This window comes from Brassica rapa, chromosome A07 (genome assembly GCF_000309985.2).
Source record: "Brassica rapa cultivar Chiifu-401-42 chromosome A07, CAAS_Brap_v3.01, whole genome shotgun sequence".
NCBI lineage: Eukaryota > Viridiplantae > Streptophyta > Magnoliopsida > Brassicales > Brassicaceae > Brassica > Brassica rapa.
In genome coordinates, this window is record NC_024801.2 from 25,841,550 (window position 1) to 25,855,260 (window position 13,711).

A 13,711-nucleotide genomic window follows, 5' to 3' on the forward strand; every position below is an offset into this window, starting at 1 on the left:
AGACCAAATGCAAAACAAAAACAAAAACAGTTGTGCAAGCTCATTAGTCTAATGATTTGACTAAATGTTTACTAATGCGTCTATATCAAGTGTCCAGAGAATGCAATGCAAGTTGAGCCAATATACATGATTTTCATCAGATTTATTATGTAATAATTCTCATGATTTAGTAAAGGTAATAAATTATTGTTAGAAGCTTGATCCAACCATCTATAACAATTATCTATGAAATGGTGAAATACTAGAGAAATAAGTAAACCTAGACTATCCTTGTGAGTCAAGTTAACAAAGAAGTCATAACATTAAACGGAAAATCTTTGTCAACAAAACAGAAGAAAAACTCATCTCATGTTGCCAAAAAAGGAGGGTAAAAATCAGCAGCTCCTCGGTAAAAAAGAAGAGAAATTACCAAGCCGCCGCAACAGTAAAAAAGACTCTAGAGAAGATCAGCAACATTGTTAGGCAACTCCTCGACAACCACATTGTAAAACTTCTGAATATCAGACATCATCCTCTCATCATCCGTCGTCATAAAGTTAATCGCCACTCCCTTCCTCCCAAACCTCCCACTCCTTCCGATACGGTGAAGGTAATTCTCCGGCTGCGTCGGCAGGTCAAAGTTAATCACCAGAGACACCTGCTGAACATCTATACCACGCGCAAGAAGATCAGTGGTTATCAGCACGCGAGAAGATCCCGACCTAAACTCTCTCATGATGATGTCTCTCGTGTTCTGATCCATATCTCCATGCGTCGCCGACACCGTATGGTCACGGCTCCTCATTTTATCAGTCAACCAATCAACCTTACGCCTAGTGTTCACAAAGATAACACTCTGAGTGATAGCCAGCGTCTCGTAGAGATCACATAACGTCTCCAGCTTCCACTCTTCTTTATCAACGTTGACGTAAAACTGCTTGATACCTTCGAGAGTTAGCTCGTCGCGCTTGACGAGAATCCTCACCGGTTTGCTCATAAACTTCCTCGTGATCTCAAGCGCTTCAGGCGGCATCGTGGCTGAGAAGACGCCAACCTGGACCTTGGAAGGGAGAAGCTGGAAGATGTCGTAAATCTGATCCTTGAAGCCGCGAGAGAGCATCTCATCAGCTTCGTCGAGAACAAACATCTTGATGGCGTCTGCGCGGAGAGACTGCCTGCGGAGCATGTCGAAGACGCGACCAGGTGTGCCAACAACGACGTGGACACCATACTGGAGGATACGTTGATCCTCACGGACGCTTGTTCCGCCGACACACGCGTGGACCTTGACGCCGAGGTAGTCGCCGAGAGCTCTCATGACCTTTTCAATCTGCTGAGCTAGCTCTCTTGTAGGTGCTAGAACAAGAGCTTGGCACTGGAGGAGAGTGTAGTCGAGCTGCTGGAGGACGCCGGAGCAGAAGGTGGCGGTCTTGCCGGTTCCGGATTGAGCTTGCTGGATCACGTCGAGGCCCTTGCAGAATGGGATGATTCCTCTCTGTTGAATAGCAGAAGGCTTCTCAAAACCTGGAACATGGACAACGATGATTAAATGGTCCTACAATGACTTGTTAACAGTAGATTAAATATAGGACTCTAAATTAATAGAGTAGATAGAATGTGTTGTGTAACGTACCATAGGCGTAGATACCCCGGAGAAGATCAGACCTGAGTTCCATGGTATCAAAGCTATCGCAGACTTCGTCATAGGTGGTGTAGAAAGTTTCCTGTCCTTCCTCACCGAGTCTACAGAACATCATATAACTTAGTAGCGGTTTGGTTACATTGGTGATTCAGAGATTTCGATAGTAGATGATGAGAGAACTTACATGGCGTTCATCTTGGTATCAAACTGACGTGGATCATATTGAGTTCCTTCAGACGCCATTCCTGCCATGACTGTATAAACATAACGACATTGTTAAAAAAATAACATTTTTGAAAGCAAAGACATTCAATTTATAACCAAACTCTCTTGTCTTATTAGATATCTAAAATCAAGCATAAAAGACAGAGACTTCGAATCTATGTTCGTAATGTGGATTGCACTATCAAAGGAATCAACGAGACCAAAAACAGAACAAGTCTCACTGATGAATCTACAATGTACAACAATAGCCTAAACCTATTGTATCAAATAAGGCACAATGAGAATCCAAAAACATAAATCATATAAAAGGTAAAGAGAGAGAGAGATTCAAACAAACCTGTTATTAGCAAATTGAAGACGTGAGAGAGAGACGAAAGATTCAAACAAAAACTCCTCGGATCAGCGCCGTGGAGTTGAAGAAGAAAAAAAAAACTGTTGAAAATTATTGCTTATATAATCCTCCGATTTTCCTTTTTTAATTAATCTTTTTGGTTTACTTAGCAGGAAAAGGAAAACAGAACATTAATATCTTCTGTTCCGACTTTACCCTCCCAACTGTTTATATATTACTACCGTCTTTGTCTCTCTGTTTCTTTTCAGACATTAGTCGGGTCCCACTTAGTTATATATATATTATTATTCGAATATTTTACTTTGCATCCCAAAAATAGTAAACTCTATTCGGAAAAGAAAAATTCATAAACAAAAGCCATCTCCCACTAATAATATGTTCTGTTGTTGTAAGAGACGCCTCTGAAATTATACTCACAATACAGAGTCACGCCTCGTAAAATTGACTCTTCTTCTTTTTCTTATCAACAACTAAACCAAAGACTTAGACGTCCGTAGCTCGTCTACCACCTAATGAAAGTCTTCAACTCTGGTCTGACGAGAGTGTAATCAACCTAAAGGATGAATGTAGACACACTGTTGAGCTCGACGATATAGTCCCCATAGACTCAAGCCAAGACCACAGCCTCGCCACGACAACCTACAAAACAACATATCAAAAAAAGATTTAGCTTGCTTCTCTTCTCATATGAATGGAAAAAAATGAGCAAAGTCTCGGTATTTACATTCTTTATGCATCTCTTTAGCTAACTCCAGCATAAGTTCGGTTTCATCTGCAAGCTTAGTCGTCTTCTCCAACTCTTCCACTGCTGCTTTGGCCACGTTTATTTTATTCTCTGCCTCTACAACTTTACATGCCGCGGTTATTGCAGCTTCGTCGATCATCTCTTGTGAAACCGAAGGGGGTTGATTGATGTATGATTGCCGGGGTTTTACGTTTGTCTCCTTTGGTTTTGGGGTTGGGGCAGGTGTTGTTCTTGTTGTTGTTTCTGATCCATCTGGTAGCTTGTAGAAGTTCAGTAACTGTTGAGAGAGTTGGAATTATGATTAAAAGAAAGATGAAGAAACATGTGACAGAGAAGAAAGAGAGGAGGCGTGTGCTTCAAAGACTTACAGGTTTTGAGTTGCTAACCTTTGAAAGTTTTCCCTGAGCTGCGAGCCTCCTCAGTCTTGAGCTAAGGACTCTTCTAAAAGTTGGCGGCACTTCATGCCTTGGCTGCTCTTTCCACAAATAAACCACAAGCTCCGTTAGGAAAGGTTGTAGCAACCAACTTAAAAGTAGAATCAAGAGAACTATAACAATGTGAAAATAAACATAACTAGCCCCTCCCTTATATGTAGTAGATGATGAGTCTCTACCAAACTCTCAAGGCAAAAAGAAGAGCAGAGAGAAACGTGTGATCTAACCTCGATGAAGCTGAAGATGGAACCGACATCAGATCCATTTGGATCCGCTAACTCAGAGATAGCTTCAAATATCATCGCGTCATACCTGAAAATAGCAACTCATTCACAAGTTTAGCAAAGCATGATTGATAGGGTATATTATCATCAAAGGACAAACCTGGGAGCGTTCTTGTTATCCACAGCAAAGTTATTATCAACGCTAAAGTCAGAAGAAGCACTGCGTGGAAGGGAAGTAGCCGGCGAGGAAGAAGAAGAGTTAGGATAAGAAGGTGGAGTAGCGGTAGCAGCAGTGGGTGAAAGAGAAGCCAGAGTAACGCCTTCTTCTTTGACTTTCCTCGTTCTCGACTTATCATTTGAGCATTGAGTACCCGGAGCAACACACAAGTTACGCCACTTATCCTAACAAACCATTGAACCACCACACACACATAACTCTAGATTCTTGTTCATAACCAAGTGAAAGTTAAAGCCATTGCAAATGATCTAATCTAAGAAGAGGGATAAAGTAATGTTCTTTACACCTCAGAGCTTCATTATACACAACCAAGATTGCAATAGAATCAATCTTGAAGGAAAAGGAGGAACCTTGAGGTCGATGTTGGAGCGATTGGTGAGCTGATGGGCGAACTCGGGATCACGGAGAATGTTCTTCCACTTGCCGGGGCCGTGCTTTTCAATTCCGGCGCGCAACGCCTCCTCCTCGTCCCCCGTCCATTTTAATTTCTGGTTTCCCATGAATCGGACTGAGACACCGTCTCGTCGCCGCCGTAACCTTCGCCGGCTATTTCGGCTCTCTGGCTCTCTCTGCTCAGGAATGAGCCTATTTTTTTTTAAGACTTCGAGAGGTTAGGGCTTTGCAAGATCCTGAACCGAACCAAAATCGAACCAAATCCATTTTTATGATACTATAATTAACTAAATTAGCGACGTAAACAATTTTTTTTTAAAAAACAAATCTCTCGATTTCATAATAAATATGTTTTAAAAAAATTCTTGTTTAAAAAATAGACGTTTTGATACGTATATTTTTGTGTGAAAATACTAAACAAGAAGTGATATTTTCATCATAATTTTTTTTATTTAAAAATTTATAGTGTTAAATACAATTATTTAATTTTTTTTTTCTTTTTTTTATCTAAAACTAGTTTAAATCAAACCAAAGCAATATCAAATTTGATCAAAGATATGATTTATTTTTTGGAACTAAAATATCTGAACGAACCGAGCGTGTATATTGGTTATTGTTGATTGTCAGTTGTCACTATTAATTGCAGGCAAATACGAACGTCATCATTTACATATTGATCTGTTCAATGTTAAACGTTGACAAAAAAAAATTGGTAAAACTTAAAATAGGTTACATTTGTACATAATAAAACTTCAGGGTGAAATTAGAAATATCAGAATCCACCAGCTTGTGGCAAGCGAAAGCCAAACGAAACAAAACCGGGTCTAATTGATTAACAAAAGAACTATGGGGTCAAATTCGAATTAAACCGAATCTGGAACGAACGAGTTTGGTCTCTCTGACAGAACACAAACAAAATAGTTTACTTTAATAAGTGAAAAACCCTAAAACACACACACAAACAAAACTCTTTTTAACTCTCTCATTTCTATTTTCCCACAACACACATCGGAGAGAGAGAAAGCAAACTCCAACATTTCTCCGATGGCGGCGAACAACAACAGATCCGATCACGACTCATCAGACGAGAACAACAACACGCGTCTCTACAACCCTTACCAAAACTTCGAGGCTCCGATAAAGTCTCAGTACCTCTACAAGCTCCCCACCTCCCCCGAGTACCTCTTCACCGAGGAGTCCTTAAAGCAGCGCCGCTCCTGGGGCGAGAATCTCACCTTCTACACCGGCACCGCTTACCTCGGCGGCTCCGTCGCCGGCGCCGCGGTCGGGATCGTGACCGGGGTCAAGAACTTCGAATCTGGCGACACGACGAAGCTGAAGATCAACAGGATCTTGAACTCCTCTGGTCACACGGGGAGGACGTGGGGGAATAGGGTTGGGATCATTGGGTTGATGTACGCTGGGATCGAGAGTGGCGTTGTGGCTGCGTTGGATAGGGATGATGTTTGGACTAGCGTGGTGGCGGGTCTTGGGACCGGGGCGGTTTTTAGGGCGGCGCGTGGGGTGAGATCCGCGGCTGTGGCGGGGGCTCTCGGTGGGATAGCGGCTGGTGCTGTGGTTGCAGGGAAGCAAGTTGTGAAGCGGTATGTGCCCATTTGATGAAGGGAGAAAGATTGTTGCTTTTGAAATTTTTTGATAGAGAGAGAGAGAGATGTTCAATTTGGAATATCATAAAAAAAAATGAAAACTTTGAATAACAAAACCTTTTTATTTATATGATGATGACTATCAGGAATGGTTATTGGTTGTTGATAGTAGTTTACTTTCTGATAAGAGTTAGTCTTCTTTGCGTATGGCTAATGTTTGGGATCTATGTGTTGTATCAGTCTTTGAAATGGAACTATTTTCCTTTTTCAAGTTTGTACCTATTCTGATCCTGATCCTTATTGTCTCCCTATGGTTCACTGTCTTGACTCTTGATTGCAGTTAGGACATTGAGTATCAATGATTGTGATCCTCAAAGATTGTGTATTTATGTTCCTCTCGTTCTTCCTTTTCACTTACTGTGTTCTGCTTTCTGGTTTGTCTCTGAAGTCTATACTCTCTGGATCTTGGCAGCAGCTGTGGTGGGTTGCTAATAGTATTTCAGACAAGTGTTATCTTAGTATTATTGCTATTGAGATTTTTTTTGCATTACTTCTTACACATTATGGAAAACAACCAATGAACTCAAATAAACTCCAAAAAAATCTTCAAATTTCAATGTTTTGCAGTTGCTTAGTAAAATATGTTCTGTTACAGAAAATTAATGTTCCTGTCAGACGAACTTCCAATAATAAACAAATCTTCTTTAAGAAGAGTTTAGTTTTACATGACTTACGACTATAAAAATATGTTATGGGAGATCATCACCCCACTGAACTTTTGGAAGGTGCACAACTCATAAAAGACCAACGGTTGCCTTTGTACTGGCTACTTCTTTCTGATCTTGGAGGTCGTCTACTTCTTCTTGGTACTGAATGACTACGCGTCTTTAACTGATCAAGATCGCCGCGGATCTCAGGTACTCCCAAAGTTGGCTTCCTGCTAATCTACGTCCATGTTTTTTTTTAAATTTCTGTCAATACTCAAATAGGATTTTTTTTCATTTCATCCTCTTTCTACCGTTAACATATCTAAAACCTTATAGCATGTGTGCAGAACACAAAGGTTTGTTTATATGTCTCTTGATCAGCTAAGGTCTAGATTCTAGTCCATGTGTAGCAGAACGGTTCTAAGAAACTAACCTGAGAGGAAGGAACCGGATCTGAATAGTTAGATTGTGACACATGAGATGTTCTGTTCTTGATACGTTCATGATCCTCTCTTGCAAACTCTCTTAGCCTGTTCAGAGCCGGTAACACTACAGAAGCGAGATCAGGTCTGTCTCTTTTCCTCAACTCACAGCACTGTAAAGCCAATTTAGCCAACTCCAGAGTCTCTTCCTCAGGCCATTCTGATACCTTTGGATCGAAAAGTTCACTGAGCTTGTTGTTTTCAACCGCCATCTCTACTTTATGGCCTAACCCCATTGCTGGCATGGCTGTTATCATTTGCAAAAGCACCACACCAAAAGAGTACAGATCAGATTTCACTCCCAGCAATCCGGTTTGCTGGTACTCAGGGTCGATGTAACAGAATGTACCTGTTTCCTCATACCACAAAGGGGAAAACAAACAAACAAACATCAACACTGTGGTTCCATGTAAGCTTTGGACACATTTCTCCAGAACTGAAGAAATGAACAGAAACCAAACCGAACTTCTTAATCAACCAGACAGAACCTGTATTTTTAGAACCGAAAAACTGAAACTGAACTAGACCGAAGATAGAACTGAATGAGTACCTTAGTTTTTAAAATACATATTATATACCTAAAATTATCAATTATATTTAATTCTCAAATAACCAAATATTTTAATGATATTATTTATAAACCAAATTACCCGAAATGTCGGAACCCAACCGAACAAAATTGGACCCAAATTTTTTTTTTGGATATTAGCCGGTTTTTAACCTTGCTATCTGTATCGAACCAAAAACCAAAATAACCAAATAAATCAAACCGAATTTTGTAAATAACTAAGCGGAAACAAAAAACAAAATATTTGAACCAAAACCGAACTGCCCATGCCTAGTTCCAATGTCATGACATAAAAAAAAAAAAAAGAGACAGAAGTTTATATTCTTACCAGCTGCAGAAGTCATGTGATAGTTACTATAGCTATCAGCCACAGAGGAAGGTACAAGACGAGCTAGACCAACGTCACTAATCTTGCTAGTGAAATGTCTGTCGAGTAGAATGTTTGCCGGCTTCAGATCACGATGAACCAACGGGTCAGGTTTCGCATGGTGAAGGAAAAGAAGCCCTGTGGCAACCTCAGCAGCGATTCTGAACCTTGCTCTCCACGAAAGCGGAGGCGTATCGTCTTTACAGAAGAGACGATCTTCAAGCGTTCCATTCTCCATGTACTCGTAAACAAGACAACCATACTCAGGACATGCACCGAGGAGGATCACCATATTAGGATGTCTCATGCTACTCAGAACCTCAACCTCTTGTTGGAACTGTTTGAGGCCTTGTGTGATACCAGACTTCAAGATTTTAATGGCGACAGAAGTGTAATCGAGGACGGCCTTGTACACAGGTCCATACCCTCCTTCACCGATCTTTAAGGAATCTGAAAATCCATTGGTAGCACCTTCAACGTCTTTGATACTGTAACGTCTGTAAGAGACGTTGCTTGCCATTCTTTGTTTCTCCAACTTGGCTTGCATCTCAAGTAACTTTCTCTTTTGGCTCTCCATTTTTGCTAATTGTTTTGCTATTTCAGCTGCTTGGATTGCTGAAAGCCTATTCTGATTCTCCTCAGACAATGCTCTAGGCATCTCTATTGCTTGGTCTAGTCTTCTAACACCTTTGGCTCTAGGTAGTTTATGTTCTTGAGACTACATAGTTCAATACCTGGTTAGTGATTCATCCACCAAGAACCTAAAGGAAAAACCAGTGTCATCAAAATGGAGACAAGGTAAGAAACAGCTTACGCTTTCTTTGTTGTTTGAGGGATTATACTGCTTCAGTTCTTGTCTCAATCTCCTCACCTCGGCTTCAAGATTTTGATTCTGTGAAAACACATAGCAAAGAACATACATCATGTTGACATTTATGCAAATCCGGGACCAAAGTCTTATGTTTCTAAAAACCTAACCTGTTGTTCCATGAAAGTTACCGCATGTGGACTCTCCTGTTCATCAAGGAAATGTCAGAACATAGTAAGAAACTAAACTTCTATTTGAGTGTACTGATACTAACCGTGGATGTTGAAGAGATGGAGCTTCCGTTGGTAGTGGAACTTTGAGATATAGTGTAAGAAGTCACAGTTGATACCATACCATAACTTCCATTGTCAGTGTCTGACTGAGAACACTCACTCAGATTTTGCTGTGTTGAGATGCGAGGAGGTGAACTGGTTTGGGAGAAATCTGACATGGGTTTGCTGTGTTGTGTAGATACAACTGAATCCCTGTGTAAATGTAAACCAAACAGGACATTCTTTACTACCATGGTTAGATAATGGTTGGGAGAAAGGTTAGAGTGTACCTCTCTGAATCACTTGAATAGTTGGAGCTCCTTGGCTCATTATTGTACAACAAAGTAGAGAGACTTTGTTGTATGGGATGATGCTTCAGAGCCTGACTTGCGGATTTGCTTTTTAGCAGTTTAACTTTTGAGACAACAAAGACTGCGCAAGTCTCTGGAGACGTTTTAAGCAAAGTGGTGGGCACATCTGGTCTCTTAAACTTCCTGATCACAGAGAGGGACTAATGTTAGTATTCATATACAACCAATGTTGAGATAATATCATTGAGCATGAGAATCGAGAGAGACTTGAAAAAGGCATTGTGAGAAGATGCGCCAACAACGATATTTGAAATGGAATTGTTAGTGATGTAGCTGACAATAGCATTAGAGATATCAATCTCTCTAAGAAGAACCTCCTTGGGAATAATCTGAAAAAGCAGTTTGGTATAATAAGTAATGGAAACATAAGTGTTTTGATGCAGTAAAGGAGATTGAGAGATGATCACTAACTCCTTTTCTAGAGCAGAATCCTCTGAAAGGAAGAAAGAACTGATGCGAATCATCTTGATTGTCACGTTGTATATGTGCTCCTGTGTTTCCTTCTGCAAGATGGATGACCTCATTAGAGTTATCTGACATTTTTTGTTTTGATGATGAGAGGTAAATAAAGATCGAGATTATGCCTTTAGGTTCAACGTGGAGAAGAACACATTGTGGAGAATCGACAAGAATGTTCTCAACCGCCCATTTCAAAGCGTGTTGGCTGTTCTTGTCTTTATCAATGGCTATCACCGTGATTATGCCATTGTCTACTATTCTTGCAGACATGTTAAAGACTTGCTTCACAAGAAACTTTAATAACGTGTTTCACAAGCGAACCATGATACTAGTTAATTTAGCATTAACATCTAAAAACCAAGGCCGATGGTGTTTGTTTTCTTTCGTTTGGTTCTGCAACTTCTGAGAAGGACACAAAGAACTATAAAGAAACAGATTCCGCTTTTATTATTGAGAATGAAGAAGCTTGAGTGGTTTTGCATGTTTGCTAATTTTGGAGGGTTTTTTTTTTCTCAAACGACTCAACAGTCTTGTGAACAAACATCTAAACTTTATTTAGAAAGTGTTATTTTGGGAAGTTGCTATCGGTTTGAAACTTCGAATCAAACGAAGTCCGGTTATGCATTACTAAACATTAAGTTGGTTTTCTTGTCTTGATTTGTAAGATTAGCCAGATAATGCGTTTGAGACTAAAGCATAGAATAGTATGTTGCGTTTTATGTTTCGTTCTGATAATGTTTTTGAACTACAGAATTGACTTTTGGGCACAACAATGTTTTCTTGAACATATTTTTTTATAAAACGATATGGTGATATTTTGATAGATTATAGTACATCATTTTTCACATGCTCATGTTTCCTATTTTTTTTATTTTAAAAATGTAACTTTGTTATTTTTTACCATTCAATATAATGTTTTCAGGCTTTAAAAACTAATCATGCTAAATATATACTTTGAGCGTCTTGAATTTATAAGTAATAAAAAATAACACAGCGTTAATATATTAAAATAAATTATATTTTTATTATTCAAATGTTTTAGCATATTTTACAAAAAAATATTCAAATCAAATATTTATGGTGGACCGTGAGATTAGTGAAGATTAAAACAATTATCGTTTGATAATCAAATATTTTGTAAATATGTATTTTAGATGATTAGAGGAAAAAATAATATATTAAACAATAATTTGAAATTTGGAAGTTAAAACAAATGTTTGTTCTCGTGTTGATTGATGATTTGATTATTCTCCTAATACAAAAAATGACGTAAAGATAATCTCATGTTAGCTTAAATTGTAATTGAACTTATGTTTCTTATAATATCGACATAGAAATATTAATTGAATTGCTTCGTATTATTAGTTTTGTTTAACTTTTTCATAAAAATCTTCTCTTGACAAGTGATATATTTGTAATTATTCGCTATCTCTTGTAGTATTCATGCTTTTGTAGCTTCTGTCAGTCTAGAATATCTCTTTTCTTCACTTCAACTATCTACCACCAACTGAAATTTAACTTTAGTCCTAGTGCACAGTACAAACATCCCCAGTCGTATATTTACTCAACACTATTAGTTGATAAACACCAACATTTTGATTTTTTTCCTCCTAGATCAATCAGACAGCCACGTGGGCAGGTAGAAATCGGAATTATTGCAAAAGTCATCACTTTCAGAAAGACAAAAACACGTTGCATTTTCTCATTTACAGAGCCAAAAAAGAAGAAGAAAATAAACTAATTAAAAAGCTTTTTTTTTTTTTTTTTTTTTTTTTAACACACTAATTTAAAAAAAAAAAAAAAAAAAAAAAATGGAAACATGATTAGTTTTAAGACAAACCATATAACACTACGAGTGTGGTGTGAATTTTTCCATTGTTAGTAACAATAATTGGTGTTATTCTTACCTTGTGTATATGGACAAGTTCCTAAGAGTATATATATATAGTGGAACAAAAAAAAAGAGTTATATCAATAATATAGGTAGGTGAATCATCAAACAATATTATCTTTTTGAGGTGGTAAAATACTAAAATATTTCGTTTTATGTAATTGGATCAAATGTATAATAAATCCATTAAAAATGACTCATGATTATATTAACTGTTTATAGTGAAAATTATATATATAGAATAAAACATGATTATGTTGAACAAATTACCAACTCGTCAAGATTCCATTCATTCATTCATTCACATATAGCATACTCTTACATTCTATCTAGCTATTCATGATCATATAATTGCATTTAGAACTAATACATGCAAACACATATCATTGTTTAATTCATAATATGCTATTTATACCTCACTCAACTGTGATTGATCTATCCAAATGTCATCTATTCATCTTATAATCTCTATTTAGAATCAATGTATACGTGTACGCGTGAAGACTTGGTGAAAAGTTTGTTAAATAACGGTAAATGCTCGTTTGGTCAACGCGAGTGTGCTTGGCCTCTACCGTTGCTGTTTGTTCCTATGGGCTGGTTCTATGAAACTCTCCGCAAGCTGTTCTCGTATGGGTCATTACTTTTAAAAGCGGATTATCGGAGAAGCCAAAATTACCGGGTTCCGACTCTCGGTTGAACTTGGCTCATCCTTTTGCGGTAAGCGGTTGGTGTGGACTTCGTCGAGGCTCTGGTTTGCGGTTCTGGTTTAGTGTCGGCCCCTGTTTTAGCTAATTAGAGTTTGTGTTTAGTTTTTATTCGATTTTTTTACTTTTTGTTATCTTTTGTAGTTTTGTCAAAAACAAAAAATGATAATAATATCTTAACATTTTTACTAAAAAAAATTTGTTAAATAAGAATAAAAGACTTGGTGAAAACCTTTTATATACTCATATTAAACATATATGTATCAAATTATCAACACGTCAAGATTTCAATTTGTGTTAACATATCTCATACTCTCACATTCTATATATTCAGCACATACAGTTGTCATATAGAACTAAAACATGCAGATACATATGTCATGATAAATCCTTAAAAAGAATTTTTTATTTAAATCTCACTTATCTGTAATTAATTTATTCAACCAAATGTTACCTATCCATCTTATAATCTTCATTTAGAATCAGTGTATGCGTCTACGCGCCAAGACTTGGTGGAAACCTTTTATTTACTTTTAATAAAAACAAATTTTCCTAGTGAAACATATTTAACAAAAGAGGGATTTAATGAAACTCTTTATACATATTTCATATGTGTAACCATTACCATAAAGTGAAATATATTTTAACAAAAGAGGGATTTATTAATGAAATTATCAACGCGTCAAGAATTCATTTTCACATATCTCACACTCAGAGTCTCACATTCTATAATATAGTCATCTCATACAGTTGTCAATTAGAACCAAAACAAGCATATATATGTAATTAATTATTTGATCCAAATGTTACCTATTCCATCATATATATAATCTCCATTTAGAATCGATGTATGAGTCTACGCGTCAAGACTTTTTAATGAAATTGTAATGGAAATTTTTATACATATTTCATATATAACCATTAGCATGATTAAATTTAGTATTTGAATTCTAAATCCCGACGCATGGTGAGAAACATAAATGTAAAACATATGTTGACAAAAAAATGTAAAACATAGGAGTATTTATTTGTTTTAAAAGAAAAAGAAAAAGAAAAGAAAAGATATAATAGAGTGGGGAAAAAAAAGAAGAGAAATAATAGGCGATGTTGGTAGATCGACAGGTGTTGCCTGAAGCGACCTTAAGAAGGACAATGACAAAAAGGAGAACAAAAAGGACTTGTGTATACGTGTCCCTTCTTTAATACTCATTTTTCTGTAATAAATAAATAAATAAAATACTAT

At 37.4% G+C, this 13,711-nt stretch overlaps 4 protein-coding genes across 6 annotated transcripts; 1 reads left to right on the forward strand and 3 right to left on the reverse strand.

Moving 5' to 3' along the window:
- Window positions 1-211: 211 nt before the first annotated feature.
- LOC103831779 (eukaryotic initiation factor 4A-3) lies at window positions 212-2,367 on the reverse strand. 2 transcript variants are annotated; one of them, XM_009107690.3, is made up of 4 exons: window positions 2,184-2,367; window positions 1,806-1,875; window positions 1,613-1,722; window positions 212-1,503 (listed from the first exon to the last, which is right to left on the reverse strand). In XM_009107690.3, exons 2-4 carry the CDS (start codon window positions 1,871-1,873, stop codon window positions 437-439), a joined length of 1,245 nt encoding a protein of 414 aa, XP_009105938.1. In that variant the 5' UTR covers window positions 1,874-1,875; window positions 2,184-2,367; the 3' UTR covers window positions 212-436. The 2 variants fall into 2 exon arrangements, with proteins under 2 accessions (XP_009105938.1, XP_033130929.1); XM_033275038.1 differs by having other exon boundaries at window positions 1,806-2,223.
- Window positions 2,368-2,505: 138 nt separating this feature from the next.
- Window positions 2,506-4,523, reverse strand: LOC103831780 (telomere repeat-binding factor 4). Of its 2 annotated transcripts, none has more exons than XM_009107693.3 (6): window positions 4,190-4,523; window positions 3,762-4,003; window positions 3,605-3,689; window positions 3,330-3,413; window positions 2,923-3,220; window positions 2,506-2,837 (listed from the first exon to the last, which is right to left on the reverse strand). In XM_009107693.3, exons 1-6 carry the CDS (start codon window positions 4,337-4,339, stop codon window positions 2,806-2,808), a joined length of 891 nt encoding a protein of 296 aa, XP_009105941.1. In that variant the 5' UTR covers window positions 4,340-4,523; the 3' UTR covers window positions 2,506-2,805. The 2 variants fall into 2 exon arrangements, with proteins under 2 accessions (XP_009105941.1, XP_009105940.1); XM_009107692.3 differs by having other exon boundaries at window positions 2,525-2,837; window positions 3,312-3,413; window positions 4,190-4,471.
- Window positions 4,524-4,930: 407 nt separating this feature from the next.
- LOC103831781 (mitochondrial import inner membrane translocase subunit TIM23-2) lies at window positions 4,931-6,121 on the forward strand. The gene has a single exon (XM_009107694.3). It carries the CDS (start codon window positions 5,277-5,279, stop codon window positions 5,850-5,852), a length of 576 nt encoding a protein of 191 aa, XP_009105942.1. The 5' UTR covers window positions 4,931-5,276; the 3' UTR covers window positions 5,853-6,121.
- Window positions 6,122-6,442: 321 nt separating this feature from the next.
- On the reverse strand, window positions 6,443-13,466 carry LOC103832261 (U-box domain-containing protein 35). The gene is made up of 9 exons (XM_018652956.2): window positions 9,999-13,466; window positions 9,826-9,914; window positions 9,622-9,743; window positions 9,334-9,537; window positions 9,046-9,256; window positions 8,942-8,977; window positions 8,778-8,855; window positions 7,925-8,681; window positions 6,443-7,377 (listed from the first exon to the last, which is right to left on the reverse strand). Exons 1-9 carry the CDS (start codon window positions 10,141-10,143, stop codon window positions 6,935-6,937), a joined length of 2,085 nt encoding a protein of 694 aa, XP_018508472.1. The 5' UTR covers window positions 10,144-13,466; the 3' UTR covers window positions 6,443-6,934.
- Between the last annotated feature and the right edge of the window lie 245 nt (window positions 13,467-13,711).

Bases quoted from the DNA above. Each gene is read 5' to 3' on its own strand.
- LOC103831779 (XM_009107690.3), bottom strand. From the start codon at position 1,873: ATGGCAGGAATGGCGTCTGAAGGAACTCAATATGATCCACGTCAGTTT. The intron at 1,723-1,805 runs GTAAGTTCTCTC...GATGTTCTGTAG, and splicing joins GATACCAAGATGAACGCCAT to ACTCGGTGAGGAAGGACAGG. The intron at 1,504-1,612 runs GTACGTTACACA...TCCATGTTCCAG, and splicing joins CCGGGGTATCTACGCCTATG to GTTTTGAGAAGCCTTCTGCT.
- LOC103831780 (XM_009107692.3), bottom strand. From the start codon at position 4,339: ATGGGAAACCAGAAATTAAAATGGACGGGGGACGAGGAGGAGGCGTTG. The intron at 3,414-3,604 runs GTTAGATCACAC...TGGAAAGAGCAG, and splicing joins CCATCTTCAGCTTCATCGAG to CCAAGGCATGAAGTGCCGCC. The intron at 3,221-3,311 runs GTAAGTCTTTGA...CTCTCTCAACAG, and splicing joins AGGTTAGCAACTCAAAACCT to TTACTGAACTTCTACAAGCT.
- LOC103831781 (XM_009107694.3), top strand. From the start codon at position 5,277: ATGGCGGCGAACAACAACAGATCCGATCACGACTCATCAGACGAGAAC.
- LOC103832261 (XM_018652956.2), bottom strand. From the start codon at position 10,143: ATGTCTGCAAGAATAGTAGACAATGGCATAATCACGGTGATAGCCATT. The intron at 8,856-8,941 runs GTTAGGTTTTTA...GTGTTTTCACAG, and splicing joins TAACTTTCATGGAACAACAG to AATCAAAATCTTGAAGCCGA. The intron at 7,378-7,924 runs GTAAGAATATAA...ATGAGGAAACAG, and splicing joins TCACATGACTTCTGCAGCTG to GTACATTCTGTTACATCGAC.